General features: G+C 34.3%; 1 protein-coding gene across 2 annotated transcripts in view; it reads left to right on the top strand.

Moving 5' to 3' along the window:
• Positions 1-19,895, top strand: part of LOC123543652 (sodium/potassium/calcium exchanger 3-like) — a 68,051-nt gene that overhangs the window by 39,935 nt on the left and 8,221 nt on the right. For both annotated transcript variants that reach the window (XM_045329728.2, XM_045329723.2), the window contains exons 3-12: positions 7,694-7,845; positions 10,266-10,350; positions 11,988-12,091; positions 12,436-12,510; positions 15,129-15,208; positions 15,639-15,754; positions 16,381-16,513; positions 17,034-17,130; positions 17,483-17,586; positions 17,778-17,833. In XM_045329728.2, the coding sequence (XP_045185663.2) occupies positions 7,694-7,845; positions 10,266-10,350; positions 11,988-12,091; positions 12,436-12,510; positions 15,129-15,208; positions 15,639-15,754; positions 16,381-16,513; positions 17,034-17,130; positions 17,483-17,586; positions 17,778-17,833 (1,002 nt within the window). The remainder of the gene's footprint in view (positions 1-7,693; positions 7,846-10,265; positions 10,351-11,987; positions 12,092-12,435; positions 12,511-15,128; positions 15,209-15,638; positions 15,755-16,380; positions 16,514-17,033; positions 17,131-17,482; positions 17,587-17,777; positions 17,834-19,895) is intronic.

The following is a 19,895-nucleotide window of genomic DNA, read 5'->3' as shown; positions in this document are numbered from 1 at the left end:
TTTGTAAAGGTACTTAAAATCATTCATCAATATGACAAAACGAGATATGTTCGAAACTTCCTAAGAATAAGCACAGAATATCATTACAGTAGTGTTTAAAAAACTTTTAATTGCAAGAAATATTTATATGCAATCTAATTTAAACTCTACTGGACTAGCACAGAGACACAAATCAATGACTTGTCTTTGCCTCAAAGAGGACAATATTAGAGACCTTATATAATATCACGGCAATCTTGAATTTTTCGTGAGGACCGTGTTTTAAGTCAGAGAAAAGCCTCAAACTATCCATTATGTGAAAGAATGGACAAGCACGGCGCGATGCGCCTCGATTCGTCCATTCTTTCACATAATGGACAGTTTTCGGCTTTTCTCCTTTACATAAACATACTTTTTTAAGAGATATTTTAAAATACATATACAGAAGAGCTTAAATGGTGTGAATTTATTGTAAATTTATTGCCAGAAAAATATTTTACACACCCATCATGAAATAAGACATCAGTGGTGAAGAACAAGAATTGCATTGTTCAAGCAAACACTTTATCTTCTACTATTATATCCGTTTGAAATTAAACCTGTAATGCACACTTCTTGAAAAATCTTGAAACGTTATCATAGCAGAGCTATACAATTTGCTCTATGTTTGGGAATCAGCAAATACACTTTAAACAGCATTATAAACATACTTTAAGGTAAGAAATATTGTGCCGTCTGAAAGCATTTACTGTAAAATCATTTAATTTCGTGGACATGATATTTCGTGGTTTTGGTCAAAACGGCAATTTCGTGGGGATATGAGTTCGTGGATTTCAACTTTTGAACATAAAATGAACGCAAATTTTACTTGTTCGTTGGGATTAAATTTCATGGATTGACTCAACCACGAAATCCACGAAAATGACTTCCCCACGAATATTAATGATTTCACAGTATACTTGAGATTTTTACGACTAAGCTAAATACCATAAAATGATGAGGTTAGGGAACTGCAGTTCATATTTTAACTGAGATTGAAGTGCACTTTATAGGGACTCGTGTTTTGTATTCTATACAATTCAGATTAAAAAAGAGTATATAATGCAGGCTGAAGCAAACTTTCAACTTAAGAAATAATCTAGAAATGAAGGCTCGGGTAATATTGTAAATAGTTGCATACATGTGCAATATACCGTGTGTATCTGACTGAATTTCTCCTGTCATGTAGTAAGTTTTAATGCAAATTCATATTTAAAAAAGCCACAGTTTTTGTTTTTTTTTTTGTTTTTTTTTCTTGAATTTCAGGGCAGTGTTCGTGTTTAACAAACAACTGAGAATCCTGTATATTCTGAGATCTGGTCGTACTGAGATTATAAAAGGAATTGATAAATTTAGTTTTTGACCAATCAGTATGTTGTGTCCAGTATGAGTCATCATTTCGTCTATACGCTTTGCAAATTGATCTCGCACTGTATCCTTTAAGATTCACGAGGACTAGTCTCTATTGGAGTGCCACGTTTGTCATTTAGTTAGTCATTGCATTGCCACGATGAGGAAGCTAACTGTCACATATGTAAAGAATACAACATTTGAATCAGACTATTAAAATTCATATATAACATAATGAACCTGTGTGGATATAATCATTGCTTTGTAAGCTATAAGCCCGTCAATGAAGGCTCTGTCAAAGCTTCCCTCTGAAGATATTTCAAGGTACCTAACGTAAAGTTTGCTTTTGTAATTTGTTTTAAGTTTCTCGTGAAGTGTGTAGTCTGGACTTCGTTTGATTAAAACGACTTGTTCTTTCTTTATTCCTACTTACACAGCTGTTAAAGCTAACCTGGGTATATAAACTTCTTGTATTCGGATATTGTCGTTTCAATGATGCTGAAATCGTGTTATTCATATCCGGATTCATAATTGTATAATTTTTACAGTTAGTAATAAGTATCTAAATTTTAAGGTAATTACTGCTCTCTGATACAGTAAGAAGAAAACAACAGGTGCACAAATTCATCATTTTACTAATAAATCTATAACATGGATCTCATGACAAAAAGTAATACTTTTGACCAAACAATCTGTGAAAATATCCTTTTTTAAGAACAAAACGCAACGAAACTACATAATAGCAGATTCGGTTTGATTGCAGCTTCAGCTCATGAGAGGAAATAAAATTTGTAATACCCATCAAGCCCCAGTACGGGCTTAAGCAGAATTTTGTTATAGTAGAATTTACTGTTTTCCGTGATTCCAAAGGGCCGTATAAAACTTGTTAGAAGTCAAAAATCATAAACGAAATTAACTATGCACCGAAATGCCGAAAATAAGCTGCGGCTTATTTTTGTTTTTGTAAAGGTTTGGTGGCTTATTTTCGAGTCCTATTTATGTTACTTGAGGTATATAAAGTAAGTAAAACACTTGTCACTATACTGAGAAGGGTATCATATCCTCCTGTCCACGATACATTAGTTATGCCCTACAGAGACAATTCAGTCCAATTGTCTCGATATGTACAGCTGTGGCAATTTTACCATTATTAAATTTCTCCGTAGAATTGCCAATCATAACACCCGCAACAACCATCATCATGGTCTTTGTGGCGATATATAGAATTCCTTATTTTATTAACGGTAACTTACTGACATAGACAGAAATGAGGCTAACAGAATAGCCTAGACACAAGAAAGGCAATTTTCTCTGAGACCGAAAAGCATCTGTAAAATAGTTTCAGACAGAAACGTCGCAGATTCTACAGAAATCTTATTTCGGGAAACCTAGCCTAATTATTTTGAAAAATATATTGGATCGTCAACAAAATCATTTATAACGTAAAAGATTTTTTTTAAATTGTGATCTTCAAAGTAAAATGCTAAAAACCATCTATTCAGTTAGTTTTGCAATTAGTTCTGCAGTTGTGAAATCATTATTTGCTTTAATCGGTTTCCAATAATTAATGCGAACAGTTCCTGTCATTTGTTGCCCTGAACGTATTTGCTATCCTTAGGAAAAATCCAATTATTTTATTTTCTTTCCAATTAGATAACGGCATATAGGAAATTGGATAGTAATCAAATTTAAAGGTAATTGATTCCAGTAAAATAGCAGCCAATTTGTTCTCACAACACCAACAGACTCTTCAGGTCACCACAAACATTTAAAAAAATATATATAGCTTAGACTTGTTGTTTCTATATAGAGAAAGACGTAAAGTTGTATTAATTTAATACAAAGCAAACAACATATATTCTCAGACGCGTCGTTCACTTGATAAATTCTAAAACACGTTTTATTTACATTATATAAATGTACAATGTGACTATGAGATCAAATAAAGTATTTGAATTGGGATTGTACAAGTACTGTTGAACGTTGACTCATTGAAATTTATTATCTTAATTGGCGCCTTCCATGAGGGTGGAGCCTTTAATGAAATGTCTTTTAAGCGGTAATCAAGGGTTAACTCAAGAGGGCCCTGCAGGACCTGTATATGTAACCTGATTTTGTTCTTATCCCAAATAATCTAGTGTCTAGATTGCACTGGATTTCATAGAGACAAAGTCATACGTAAATCATGTCGATCGTTTGACAAGGTCTACAATAATTTGAACTAGTCCCAAGCGATCCGGTTACAAAGTTATTCTACATATTAACAAGCATTCTGACAAAATTGTTATTTTGACAAAAAAAAAACCCGTTTTATGACTGAATGACAAATGTTTCAACTCGTTTAGATTTGAAAATTGAATACTGCTTAAGTCGGCATGGGCAGTGTTGCATTTTCCATTACTGCTCATGAACAAACTCAATCAAACCGAGTCTGCAATTTTCACTGATTGCATTGTTCTCGATGCTTCCAAGGGATCTACTTTCCAGATTATTTATCCCCCCCCCCCACCAAGGTGAAGGGGATATTAGAAATGCTCTCCGTCCGTGCGTCCGTCCGTCCGTCCGTCCGCAACGATATTTGTCCGGAGCATAACTCCAAAAGTACTTGAGGGATTTTCTTCAAACTTCATACACTGATAGAACACATTGGGAGGAAGTGCAATGTGCAAGAACAATAACTCTACCTTGCCTATTTTTTGAGTTATTCCCCTTTATCTTATTTTCTTAAAAAAATTTGTCCGGAGCATAACTCCAAAAGTACTGGAGGGATTTTCTTCAAACTTCATACACTGATAGAACACATTGGGAGGAAGTGCAGTGTGCACGAACAATAACTCTACCTTGCCTATTTTTGAGTTATTTCCCTTTATCATATTTTCTTAAAACATTTTGTCCGGAGCATAACCCCAAAAGTGCTGGAGGGATTTTCTTCAAACTTCATACACTGATAGAACACATTGGGAGGAAGTGCAGTGTGTAAGAACAATAACTCTACCTTGCCTATTTTTTGAGTTATTCCCCTTTATCATATTTTCTTAAAGAAATTTGTCCGGAGCATATCTTCTTCATGCATGGAGGGATTTTGATATATCTTGGCACAAATGTTTACCACCACGATGCGGAGTGTCATACGCAAGAACTAGGTCCCTAGGTCTAAGGTCAAGGTCACACTTAGAGGTCAAAGGATACAAGAATAAAAACCTTGTCCGGAGCATTTCTTCTTCATGCATTGAGGGATTTTGATATAACTTGGCACAAATGTTTACCACCACGAGACGGGGTGTCATGCGCAAGATCCAGGTCACTAGGCCTAAGGTCAAGGTCACACTTAGAGGCCAAAGGTCAGATACAAGAATGACTTTGTCCGAAGCATTTCTTCTTTATGCATGGAGGGATTTTGATGTAACTTGGCACAATTATACACCATCATGAGACGAAGTGTCATGCACAGTTCCCTTCTTTAGAATTACTTCCCTTTGTTGTTACTTTAAATAGCTTTTATTGTAACTTTTTCATTATTAGTCGTAGGGAAAAATCGAGACCACTTTTCTGTAGTACAACAAACATGCTAAATCCAATTTTGAGGTGTATTTTGACCAGTCTCTTCCTGATAAAGATTTTTGTGTGGACTTGCAATTTTTTTTTTTTTTTTTTTTTTTTTTTTTTTTTTTTTAAGATTAACTTCCCTTAGTTGTTACTATAAATAACTTATATTGTAACATTTTTATAATTGACCCTAGGGAAAAAACAAGACCACTTTTCTGTGGTACAGCATAGATGTTACTCTCCAGTTTTAGGTGTATTTTATTAATTTTATTATATATAAGGTATCTCTACCTAGTAAGGAGTTTTTTTGTGGACTTTAAAAAAACAAAAGACTTACAATGATTACTAAACAACCACAAAATTAGCATTCCATTTGCAAATACAGCTGCTAGAGTAAAGAAATTTGCTTTGACGGGCATATATTGTGACATTCTGGCACTCTTGTTCCCTGTTAACTTTCCATTCCTTCTTTTTACAGTAGCCATATAGAAAAACATCATAGTTATACTCTTCATGAAAATTAATACAATTAGCAGTAAACCACCTCACTACTGACTTATTCTTTCTTCCACATCTTAAAACCCCTGATGCGGACCACATCCTTCAATTATGATATGCCCGGTGGGGGGGGGGGGGGGGGGGGGGGATTAGCCATGTCTGACATGGCTCTTGTATTTACTTCACAATGCCTCTAGGTTTTAATCTTAAAGTTTCTACGGTTTGACCTAGTGAATTAGTTTTTTTATCTCTGTTAACCGAGTTTTGAACTTAACCTAGATTTCATTGAAGCATATACATTCTGACAATGATTAATGATGATCAAGAAGAAATTTTGGTCTCTAGTAACAAAGCTTTTCTTCAGCCACGTCGTTCACGTAATTAATTCTTAAACACAATATATTTTCAAGAAAATGTGTAAATGTGAAATTAAAATAAGGTCAGTCTCTGAAATGTACACTTGAATGAAGAGTTCATTGAAATTTATCATATTTATTGGCGCATTCCATGAGTGCGGATCCTTTAATGAAATGTCATGTGACCGTTAATCACTGGCTAACAGGAAGGTACAATGTTGAAAACAAGAGGGGACTAAAGGCATTGTATCGTTAACCTGGCCTAGTTCTCATCCAAGATAATCTGTTTTCTAATTTGGCTTAGATTTCATACACACTAATATTCTTACAAAATTTGTAAATCAAGTAGATCATCTATCACGTTTTTAATTATGTAACATGTGACCTAATGCTTTACACGATGAACTCGTTTACAAATTTATTCTAGAGACTGAGCAATCATGCAGACAAAGTTTAAAGATCATGTTATCAATATGACATTAGGTCTATATAGGAATATAAAAATGTGGCATCCGGAATGTTAGCAAGGTTTTTCCATTTTTTTATACTAATGACATAGCTTTTGACCTAGATATGTCTGTATTAGAATTGGCATAGATTTCACCGAGAAAAACATTTTTCACTTTTTATGAAAATCATTTTGAAAATGTATCTTTTAGAGCGTTTCTTATAATGTTAGGCCACATGCAATGACGTTAACTTCATAGAGAAAATGACTCTGACAAAGATTCATGAATTTCAAGTAGAAAATTTTGTCTTTAGTGTATTTATAATGTTTTTCTATGGTTTCAACTAATTTCCTAGTTTTTTACTTCATGTAACACATTTTTGCACTGGACCTAGCGAACAACATATTATGATTAAGTGGAAAATGTGGCCTCAAGTTTAAATAAGGTTTCTTTTTGAGTTGCCATAATGGCATTGCTTTTGTTCTTAGAATTGAACCAAGTAATAAATTCGATCTTGATGTCATATATATTTTGACAAGTGTTTGGATAATTTAATCGGAAATGTTGCCTCTCATTTGTTAGCATTTTTTCTATGATTTGACCTAGTGACCAAGGTTCTGATCTCATTTCAACCCTGACATTTTCATAGAGACAAACATTTAAAAAAAATGTGATGATAATTAAATAGATCATGTTACCTCTAGAATGTTTACATAAATGTTCTACGTTTTAATGAAGTAACATTTTTTTTTTACTTTTGAACTTTAACTTGTCATCACAGAGGGAGACAGTCTAAAATATCTATGCTGATCGAAAGAAAATGTGACCCCTAGTATGTTAACAATATTTTTTCTTTTATTAGACCTAAAGACCGAAGCTTTGATCTCAAAAAGTCAGACTCCAAACTTAACCTAGATTTTATATAGAGACAAACAATTTGCAATTGATAAAGATTTATAAAGATGATCTCGGAAGAATTATCAAGTTTTCCTGTAACTTTTTGATGACCTAGTTACCTGCTTTTTACTACCAGATGACCCACTAACAATTTCTGCCGGCATGTTATTGAGGGTAACATTCTGATTAAGTTTCATTTAGATTGAGCAAAATCTTAATTTAAACTGTCAAATTAACAACGATAGACGACGAAAAGAAGTTACAGTTTCTTATACATGTGTTGAGGGAGAAGTTTATTACCCAGACTATCATAAGATAAAAACTAGACTTCACTTCTTAGATATAATCAGTAACTGGTTATCTATTCTTCCGCATGGTAGTGTAAAATGTCGCATGGTACTGTTTAAAAATGTATTCATCACATGCATGAAATTCTATTATTACCTAAAAGGTAGAATAAAAGCAATATATTAACTTACTTTTCCATAAATGTGTTATTTTTTAACTTGAATATTAACTTGTGTTCTTGCAATTAAATCGTTGTGTAATTAAATGTGTATGTTAATTTATATTTTACAGCATTCCACGAGTTTCCGCCGGACTTATTTACAAACAGCCAACGTTCCCACGGTGCTATCATCTTGCACATTTTTCTCGTTATTTACATGTTTGTTGCACTCTCCATCGTGTGTGATGATTATTTTGTCGCTTCACTTGACAAAGTGTGTGAGGTGAGTCAGCTTTTTAATAAGGTTATTTCGTAATTTAACAATCAATTTGAAGAAGGACAATGCTATACAGGAAGTGGATTCAACAAAATATCTTTACAAATATAGCTTATATTTCTGTTCCTTTATTAAGTGCGTACCACAGATGTCATTATTTGTAATCGAGCATGTTGATGTATACTCTCTTAGTCAAAGGCTGACGAAACGTGTTAGTTTCCTATGTCTCAACTTTTAAGTGTTGTGCCGATTACAAGGCTTTGACGAACCATGAATAAATGGTTCGTGACGTTATTGGTCAAAAACCTTACAGTTTTCCCTTAGATATACGAGGTTACCTAATTAGAACAATTTTTGCCATTGTTTTAGTCGTATACTGGTATTAACAGGGGACATACCGCTTTGTCCCATTGCTCATTCGTCCACAAAATCTTGCTCATACGATTACTTGAATTCTTATGGCACTTGCTATTGTGTGAAGACCAGTTGTTGATAATTCATGGTATTTTTCCTTAAACGTCTGGCCACAATTTTGGTTGTTTTGGCAACAGCAAAGAAAATTATTTGAAAAGTGAAGTAACTAAAACGGATGAGAACTGTAACTTAAAAACTGTTTAGTCATAGAAGAATATGATAACGTTATAATAATATAAAATTTCCTGTTCACATCTGCCTGTCCGTCCATACTTCGGTTATAATTTCAAAATGTATGTAAGGTACTTCTGTTGTGCTGGTATGCTGATAAAGGACCACTGAATGAATATGCTCATCATATTTGTTTTGAACACAGAACACTAATCTTGAAACTAAAATAGATATCTTCAATCATCACGTTTTTTCCGTTAATGCATATTGAAGGTGGAACTATATATATTAATATCTGCTGCTAGGATGACACATTAGATTTATGTTTTCAAAAGTATAAGAATCATACTAATTTGCTTTGGCACGGATGCGTGTTTGATCGAACCACGTCGCAACCTTTCAAATGTTCTAATAACGTATACGCATACGATGTACATATACCACCAGCTTTCGTCCGACAGAAAAGCTGTGCTTAAGTCTTAAGTGTCCTTTTCTCATATGGAAAAAGGTACACAGTTACAACAATCTGTTAAATCAATATCTCCAAATTTCTAGTGCATGCATTTTGTTACTCGCAGCATTTGCGTCATTTGCAAATCAATCATTTTCTTTTCTGCTTCTTGTCGGAAGACGTTACTGATGACGATGAGAATGTCACGTTTTTGCTATTTTATTAATCTTGGATTTCAGTACAAAAATAAATGCCTTTTGTGAAGTTTTGGCGCTATATTTCCGCTCTGCTGTCTGCAACCGAGAAGAATTTCATTCAAAGTGTTTCATCGCTTTCTCAGAGAACAAATAATTCTTAAGTCAATTCAGAATTTGGTATAGGTTAAAATGTGCTTTTTATTTTTAATGACGTACAATATTATAAACGTTGAGCGTTACAACTTTTATCATTATATGAGCCACGCCATGAGAAAACCAACATAGTGGCTTTGCGACCAGCATGGATCCAGACCAGCCTGCGCATCCGCACAGTCTGGTCAGGATACATGCTGTTCGCTTTCAAAGCCTGTTAAAAAAACTGTTAGCGAACAGCATGGATCCTGACCAGACTGCGCGGATGCGCAGGCTGGTCTAGATCCATGCTGGACGCAAAGTGACTGTGTTGGTTTTCTCATTGCGCGGCTCATAGAATTAGATAATGGCATGTTAAATGTAAAATTCGTGTCATGCTAGTAGAACACAGAAATGAAGGTATAAGAAGGGTTTTGCAAACTAATTCTTGATGAGTATTTTGTATTTGAAGTGATATATTCTGTGCATTTCATTGACATTTACGCTGATTCTGCAGATGGGTAAAACATGTTATGGATACAATACTGTTATACAGTATTCACTGAAAAGTGTCATACAGAACCTTTACTGACCAAACCAAGTATTTCAACATATTTGCATATTTCATATACTAGGGTCTTTGGTCTAACGAGCAGAACATCTCCAACAATATGAAAAACGATATTCTAGAAAACATCTTGACTCAACCTACAAAACATCCTAATTAAGTTTTCTGGCCTCTGAATGTTGAATAATTTCTTTTTATAAGGAGAGATTAAACTTATACCTTTATTTTGTTTTGTCTGTTGTTATATAATTACGGCAGAAAATACCATATCAGGTACTTCATCAGTCTTTTGTTAGGTAGATTCAAGATATTTCGGAGAATAATTTGTACTGCTTCCTAACAGTAGGTTAACTGTAGCCATGTTTTGTCTTTTCTTGCATTTCCTAATTCTTCAGATAACTTTTGGACGCTATAAAAATAACACAAGCTTGCTGATTGATTCGCTTGATACTCAAATGATAAGTTTTAAAGCGTATTTAATTTCTTCTTTAAGCGCTTTGGATTTAGCGAAGATGTCGCGGGAGCCACTTTTATGGCCGCAGGAAGTTCAGCACCGGAATTATTCACAGCGATTATAGGTAAATTGTAACTGATGAACTTTTGTTTCTAGTTAGATTAATGAAGCATGTTTTATATTCGGCACATATATGTTACTGCATAAAGGGACTTTTTTCCTCTTTCTGTCACAAAGGATCAAATGTATATGTGTCTGAAAAGCATTTCAGTTAATAAGAAAATACTTTTGAGTTTATTTATTATGTGTTTTTCAGTGACATATTTAATAACTAGGTCTGGTAATTTAAATAAAATAAACATATCAAAACTCTTGTGAACAAAATTTGGTAAAACTATAAATAATCATATTAGAGGAAAATTTGTTGTCACGTAAAATCATTATCTTTCACTCGTTAAAACCAGATCGCCCGCCTTTTAAAAATTGATAATAGGGTATCGTTCCTTCCACAAATATTATGCCATGTTTTTATTAGTCCCCTACTGGTTGAAAACCAGTTTCGGGGACTAGAGGAATGCGCTTTTTCGTCATTCCGTCCGTCCGCAATTTCGTGTCCGGTCCATAACTCATAATCTCATCCATGAAGGGATTTTGATATTACTTGGCAGAAATGTTCCTCATGATGAGACAACGTGTCATGCGCAAAGCACAGACCCCAAGTTCAAAGGTCAAGGTCACAGTTGGAGGTCAAAGGTCTACAAGGCTTTTTTTCCTGTCAGGTCCATAACTCTGCCATCCGTGAAGGGATTGTAATATTACTTAGCACAATTGTTCCCCATGATGAGAACCCGGACCCTAGCTCAAAGGTCAAGGTCACAATTCGAGCTCAAACGTAAATATGTTTTTTTTTTCTGTCCGGTCCAGAACTCTGTCATCCATCAAGGGATTACATTATTACTAGGTGTAAATGTTCCCCATGATGAGACGACGTGTCATGCGCAACACCAAGAACCCAAGCTGAAAGGTCAAGGTCACCATCTGAGATCAAATGTCAATAGGATTTTTTTTCCTGTCCGGTCTATAACTTTGTCATTCAAGACACGGTTCAAATATTAGTTGGCACAAATATTCCCCTGGATGAACAACATCTAAAAACCCGGGCCCTAGGTCAAGGTCAAGGTCACTCTTTGAGGTCAAAGCTTAATTTAAGAATGACATTGTCCGGAGCATTTCTTCTTCATGCATGGAGGGATTTTGATGTAACTTGGCACAAATGTTCACCTCCATGAGGCACCTTGAGTTTAGAATTACGTCCCTTCTTTGTAACTATAAATAAATTATATTATTACCTTTTTATAACTGGCTGTAGGGAAAATCGAGCCCACTTTTCTGTGGTACAACATGCATGTTAAATCGAATTTTAGATGTGTTTTCACCTATCTGTACCTGGTAAAATGTTTTGTGTGGACTTATATTTAGATTATTTCTAGGATTAATTTCCATTTGTTGTTACTATAAATTACTTATATGATAACTTTTTATAATTGGCCAAATAAATTCCGTTTGAAAACAACTTAAGGTTTTTATATATGCCAATTTTAATCCAAGTGTTTTGTTATAACATATTGTATATATAGTATAGATGTTTATACATCATTGACAGATATCAGTTCATATGTTATACTGCGGTAGATAAAATAGGTGCCTTCCAGTAGGGGACTTTGTATTGCATGGCAATACTTCATTCACTTGTTATTCCAGGAGTGTTCATAACAAAAGGAGATGTAGGTATAGGTACCATCGTTGGCTCAGCTGTCTTCAATATTCTCTTTGTTATAGGAATCTGTGGAGTTCTTATTAAACAGGTAAATCAAGTTTCTGTCAAAGGTATTTTAATGAAAATGTCATTAACGGTTGGAGAATAGTAGTCAAATGAAAACTATTAGTATTTAACATGCAAATGGATTCTAGAACAGTATCTAAATGCTAACAATGTATTTAAACATTTAAATACAGACTTTGTTAGAAGGAGTTATGAAAACCTATTATGAAATAAGAAGAAAGCTGCAAGATATAATTCATGATTGACTCCTTATTTTCAAATCATTGTCAGCCTGTACGCTTGAACAATACTATATGTATAAAACACATATATTTTACTTAAGTTAAATTTGTACAATAATGAATATTGAATCAAATATTTTTACAGGCAATCACGCTGTCCTGGTGGCCTCTATGTAGAGACTCGATATTCTATGCGCTTGCTATCATAGTGCTTATTCTGGTAAGTCATATCCAGTTCACATCAGTGTAAAATAACTATATGCTTAATTCGTGACAGTAAGAAAAAGACAAACACAAAGTTAAAATGTACATGAAATATAATGGAAAAAGAAATTCTTAAGAATGGAAGGCAATTTTATTACGGAAGGTTATATTTATTACGTACTATCACCTCAGCTTGGATATGGCGCCTGCTTTTTAATTTTGTCTTTTGGCAGTTCCTGTAATATACAGGCTCCATAACCTCAGATCCCCTTTCTAAATTCCAGTTTGTTTAGTTCTGCTCATTGTTTTCTCGTTTAGGGCAAATGGGGACCATACGCCGCTTTTCATGGAATTACACACTAGTGTAGCATTGAAGGTTCCATGTGCACCGCCGTATGAACACATCTGCGGATGTCTCTTAATTGATTTTTGTACTTTTAACATGTGTAAATGTTGAGTTCTGCTCAACCCGGGGCAAGAGGGCGTGGACGGTAGCATGCATTTCCACTACTGTCCATACCCAGGCTCAATCAGACCGAGCCTGCAACATTTTGGTTTTTGTTGTGTTGAGCGACCTGTGGAGTTTCCACTTTTTCTATTTTATAGCATCATTATTTAATGTAATATCACTTTTATTTCAATAATTAGTACATTTAAGTGTCTCGGGGGAAATTCTAGTTAACGTATGGTCTGAAAATTGAATAACAAGTGTGCAATATGTTTGAAATGTAGTTGAGTTAGACCGAGCAGGTCTTATTTTGTCTTGTAATGAAACAATCGCTGTAGAAAAGATTCATATGAAGAATGACATTTTGAAAATATTCTGCCTCGAGATTTCGTTTCTTTAAAAGCTTTTCAACACGCAGCCGTAATATAGCAGTAAGTGTTCACTATATTTGTATGTGCGCATGCTAACGTGAGGGTTGACGAGAACGTACATATGCGACAAACTAAATGTGTTTGTACATTCATTCATCTAAAACAAGATAATTAACCACTGTCCGATCTGATGCTTAATGGTTAAATAATTCTGAAATAATGAATTACCGCAGAAACGCTTTAAAACATTGTTGCGCTAAAATAACGTCATCGACGTCATGACGTTATGTGTAATATATCGCGCAAAATTAACAGCTTTTATCTTGAAAGAACGTATATCTGAGCATTTTGTTTAACTTGAGCCATTTAACACACACAAGATAAATAGGATACCCTGTAAAGGGTTTGATATTCTGCTTATAAAATGAAATTCTATTCTGTTCATAAAGAAAATGACACCGAAGCCGTCGAAAGAACCATTATCATGCATTATTAATTAAAAAAGAGAGAAAATACGTTACCATGGAAACTTGAGTACCGCGACATATACATATTAAGCTTGTACAAGAAAACAATTGCGCACTCTAATAAAATTATCAACTACACAGACTTCTACGGATAACATTGAAAACAAAAAGAAAAAAACATTTCAATTTCAATTTTGAATAATTTTAGAGGGTCATGTGTTTCAAAAATATAAAAACTGTACTTGAAGCACAAGAGATAAACAAAGTTCAGATTGTAGCAGGTACAACACTGAATTACACGAAATACAATAACTTGCTACGGCTACGGTTACATTAATTTGAATCTACCCTGACAAGGTATAAAACCTCCTTCATGCAATAAAGTTGTATCGAAAATTTATATTACCGAACAAAAAACAAAACAAATATTTTATGACAAATGTACAGTCGCATATGCATGAATAGACATTATCTTACAAAGATACACTGTATATTAATATACATAGCATAAAATAACTGGGAACTCCACAGGTCATCTAACACGACAAAAATGAAAATGCTGTAGGCTCGATGAGACTGAGCCTGCTCGAGGAGGTAGTGGAAATGCTTAGGAATAATTTATACCCTAGGCAACAACAATGTTTGAGAACCTTTGTCCTTCTGACAATTCAAAACTGGTTTATACTTAAATCGTTGATAGTGTAAACAAATGGAAAACTTAGAAGACATTCTTTTTGACATGATGTCTTAACAAGAGGGCTATGGTAGCACTAGTACTCTTATCCGATTTTCACAACTTGCTCGAACAGTTTCAGTTGACCACAAAAGAAAAAGTCTGAAACTTTGGGTAAAGGGTCATAGCGGTATTTTTTAAGTTTCCACAAAATAAAGATGGGAGAAAATACAATGAGACAGCGAAAAATATTTATTTGGATGGATGTCGGTTTATAGGGGATCAATGAGGAGATGGGGGACGATGACGTGAACACTAGTCCAATCCCACGGCGGCCAATTTTTTAACGAAACAAAGATTTGAATGGAATCCCATTAGGAATTTGATAATCAAGCCAGAGGTTTTCTGAGGAGAGAATTTTTCACGATATTTTCTTGTAGTTGCTATGACATTCTGCAGAATTGACCTAGACTTGAAGAAATATGAAAGGTAACACGTCAAGCAGCATTCCTGTAGTTAGGTTGAAATTGGCCAGGTGGTTTAAAAGATGTTATTTAAAGAAATTGTGGACGGTGGAAAAGGGACGACATTAAAAGCTCACAATTTGTGCTCAGTTGAACTAAGCAAGTTAACTAAGTTCCTACTACATTACAAAAATGTGTCTTTATTTCTTAGGTAGTAGCCGATTCAAAGGTGACATGGTATGAATCACTTATCATGCTTCTCATGTATGGGGTCTATATTGTTATAATGAGGTATGTATTATATTTTCTAATCTAAAGAGGTTCAGGTTACCCATAAAACTAAATGTTACAGTTAGAAGTCAGGTCGACTGCAATTCATTTGACTACGATGAATAATGTTCTTATCTGTGTTAATCGTTTACGCGTTAAATGGTTTAAAATGCTAAACATTTCCAGTGATTTAGATTAATCATGCAAGTGTAACGATTTTTTTGGCGTTCATTAAATTTCAGTTAGGTCTTAGTTGAATAATCCTAAATGTGAGAAAAGAAGCGTTCTTGTGACTGAGCAAGCCTCTTGGATGAAAAGTCATCAAATGAATGAATTTATAAGTCTTACCTCTTAACTGTTTTAAAGATAAGATGCTAAACAAATATGACAATAGTTGCGCTCCTAAGCCTTCTACAATAAGAACCTAACACATTATTCTACTTTCTGACAGATACAATCGCACTATCCAGTGCATGGTTACGGACAAACTGAAGTGGCTAACGACCGAGAAAATATCTGCCAATGGTATTATTGGAAAACAGCTAAACAAGTTTCAAGGGGATTATGGTATGGCCATATGTGTCAAAGATAAGTGTGATTTGCAGCTTAAACAAGATATTTGTATGCTTTTAGCTTCACAAGAACACGAAATGGGGAAATTATTCTTGTTATAGAACTATCACTAATAACGTTTCTAGGCAGACAATTACCGATTTAGAAATGCATCTATTTATGGAATGTCAGAAGCAATGAACTTTACTATCATACACCATTCTTGTGAACTTTGATATATGAGTCGTGCCATGAGAAAACTAACATAGTGGGTTTGCGACCAGCATGGATCCAGACCAGCCTGCGCCTCCGCGCAGTCTGTCAGGATCCATGCTGTATCGCTATTAGTTTCTCTAATTCCATTAGCTTTGAAAGCGAAGCATGGATCCTGACAGACGCGCGAGGCGTAGGGTCTGGATCATGCTGTCGCAAAGCCCTATGTTGGTTTTCACATGGCGCGGCTCATATAAAGCTTGATTTACAAGTTATAATTCAGCTTTTCAAATCTTGCGCAAAAATTGTCCCTGTAAACATCCTCAGTCGTTTTGTGTTTGATAAAATCATTAGATAACCGATGTTTCATTAAATGTTCAGGAATAATGAGGATACCAGACAAGTGTCAACGTATCTTTTTACTTCAGAGCAATTCGGCGATGATGATGATGTGTTTCATTCATCTACTGAGGAACACAATGAAGACCATACTGAAATGCAGGAGATTCCGAGAACCAATCATATGTCAGCTGATAATTATGCTGTGAACTCCAATATCAAGTACGTGCCCGTTGCTGTCTAATTAAATAGTTGAATGCAAATATTCTAATAATAATGCCACTTGCAGAGAATTGATTGTAACTTTTATTGTCTAGACACATAACGACATTTTCTGTATTATTACAAATGGTGTCTGATCAAATTATTTTAATTACTACTTGATTCCTAATCAGCTTGACTTGTGTACAAACTTTTGCTGTGTACATATTTCGTATTTCTCAGTACATAGTAATTAAAGCTTATTGTTCCCTTAAAGCATATTTTATTGCTCATGTACGTGATTCATATATTTACAGATCTTTGTACTTATTTCAAAGTAACAACTGGTGCGATCTGAAACAATCATTCACTTAGATTTTTGACTGAATACAATTTACAGCATACTAAAAACAAATTTTCACGAAAAACATGATATTCATGAAAAAGTTAAATCACGTTTTTACTAAATATTATATGTATGACAAAAGTTCAGTGATAATAGTATTTTCTAGTGTACTGACAATTAATTTGTTATAATCAGACTGACATTCGAGGAAGCAGCTTTCCGAATTATGATGGGTCACAATTTTCGAGGAAAATGTAGATTTACTGCTGCAGCCAGACTTTTGATTTCCTACGTAAGTATGTAAATCCCATTCAAAGTATTGTATTACTAACACATTTTGTAAATAAATAATTGATGCAAATTAGAACAGCGAAATAATAATAATAATGCTACATGGTATATCTCACTCAGTGTCCTGCCAATGCCAGTCTCTCTGGAAAGGTGGTCTGTGCTGTTTCTGCCAGCTTTACTGGCATACTGAATACATTTTCATGAATTTATTTGTACTGCAACGCCCAAGAAGCAGAATGTTTATACCCCCTTTCGTTCTTATAGTAAGATTTTGATAGGAATATTCGCCTATCTACTGAATATTTGAATTCAAAAACAAAACTTAGACCTGTTCTAAACGTTAATGTTTTCAGAGTAAACGAATGAAAAGTGATACTGCCTATTTACGTCGACAACTTTTTAAGAAAGCAAGCAGGGCGTCAACGATGCGTTCGTATGCAAAATCTGTTAGAAATTGGTATGATTTTTCTCATTTTTTCAATGTCTATGAACTTTAAATTGACATTAGTTACTGATAATAAGTCGTTTTCATTAGAAAGTGTCAGAATCAGAAGGCAAATTAATCGAACGAATTAATACACTTTAATAATAATAATAATAATAATAATAATAATAAATCTAAAGCATCGAACGTAAAATTCGTTTCAGGATGAGCATGGCGTATGACGAAAACATAGATGACTGGAGAAAAATTCCTAACATGGGTAATACAGATGACAATTATGTAGTCAAAACTAAGATAAAAATGCACAACAATACATTGAAAGACATAGTTAAGTTAGTAAACTTTCCTTTTAAACAAGAATGATTACCCAACAGGGAAAGCCACGTTCCAAAAACGCAGCCTCCCCAAACGTAAAACCAGCACGCAGACGCGGACACGACCAACACACACACACACACACACAAAATAAACGCTCAAGGACAAAACGCTCAAGGACAAAACGAACACATAAAGGAACACAGAGGGGCATCGCCTTGAAACGGTCAGTGGCAAAACCACCACTCGGGAGCTTAAACCGGTTTATGGTGCACCTAACCTCACTCTCAACTCCACCATGTTCCAAAGTCACAGGACAGTGTAAATAAAAGGTATCCCCCGGCCGCCAGTCTGATGAAGAGAACGGGTATATAGATACAATATACGTAAGGATTCTTCGATAATATTATTTTTCAGTCTGTTAGACATCATTCTGGTCTAAGGCGCTTGTCAGGAAATTTGCCCAATGCTCAAATTATAAGTTTGTCAAAATTCATAAAGATGTGTCAATTTGCTGGACCAGTGGATTTAATTTACCGTCTACCTGTTTGCTGTGTCGTATCTTGTTTTTGCAAGATCCGGGCTAATTTTCCCTTTAAAGAGGCACCACAAAATAACTTTAGTCTTTTGTATTTCCATGATGGTAATTATACATGCTTTGCATGAACAATATGAGATATACAAGAATTTAGTTTCAAATTGACAGTGATATATATTAGGCTAAGACAATGTGTTCAATGTTCTAACATTTTATTGAATTAATGCAGTAAAATGTACATAAATCAGTGTATTTAGTTAAAATTTCAATCACATCTGGTTTCTACATTGTCGGACAGTTATTCATCTATATTCTTAAAACTATGCTGAAAAGAGATTGACTGAATAAGTTTGCAGATAAAGTTGTGAAACACATTTACTCAGGAAGGGCCTAAATTGTCAACCTGATAACGTGTAGTCCTGTACGAAATTTTACAGCTGTAAAAGACCTGTATTTTTGTTCAAAATTACAGTCATGATTATTTCAATTTTACACCTGTATATTTTATATAACAACATTGATTTTACAGCTGTAGATTTCAATTTACAGCTGTAAAACGACTGTAAAACAGGTCAAATTATGCAAATGAGATACAGCTGTAACAAAAAACTTACAGCTGTAAAAATTAAAAAATTACAGCTGGAAATATGCCTAAAAGTTACAGCTGTAGAAATATAACAGGTGTTGAAAAAGAGAACTATTTTAAAGGACGAAAGCAGAAGTACAAAAAGTTTTAGGATGAATTGTAATTCTCTAGAAAGGGTAGCACCTGTACGAAAAAAGGACCTGTTTTACTGCTGTAAAACGTCTGTAAAAGACCTGTATTTCGAAATTACAACTGTAAAAGACCTGTAAGTGGAAAAATGATCAGAAATACAGTTGAAATTTTCAGGTGTAAAATATAAAGGTCTCAATTTTCAGCTGCAAAAGTTTTACTGTTGAAAGTTACAGCTGTAAAATGGTCATGTCTCAAAATTACAGTTGTAACATTTTTGGAGGGAAACATGAGTATTGTCAGCCATCTTTAATGCATTTTGGCGGGATATAACTGAAATTCACACAGACATCACATCTTGTAAAATTTTGGAATTTAAAGCGGTATAGAGTAAGTACAGATGTTTAATTGTCTATTATAGTTGTAAAAGGACATGTATAAGTACGTACATTAACAGTTTACTCTTACTATTGAAGCCGATAAGTTTAAAAGAAATAATTACAAGATTGTCATAAGTTTTCATGACTGACAAAGAAAGTTTTATAAACAAGATCTGTATACGTCCTACTTTGTATCCTACCCTTGAATTTTGTTGTTGCTATACTGTAATCATACCACATGTACTTTACGTACTAGATCATTTATTTTGCCATTTTCATAGTAATTGCTACCTTATCTAGAGAATTGCAATTCATCCTAAAACTTTTTGCACCTCTACTTTCGTCCCTTAAAATAATGCTCACTTTTTCAACA

The sequence above is a fragment of the Mercenaria mercenaria genome, chromosome 1 (genome assembly GCF_021730395.1).
Source record: "Mercenaria mercenaria strain notata chromosome 1, MADL_Memer_1, whole genome shotgun sequence".
NCBI classification, from domain to species: domain Eukaryota; kingdom Metazoa; phylum Mollusca; class Bivalvia; order Venerida; family Veneridae; genus Mercenaria; species Mercenaria mercenaria.
Note: the sequence above shows the minus strand (reverse complement) of the source record. Positions and strands in the feature narration are given on the sequence as shown.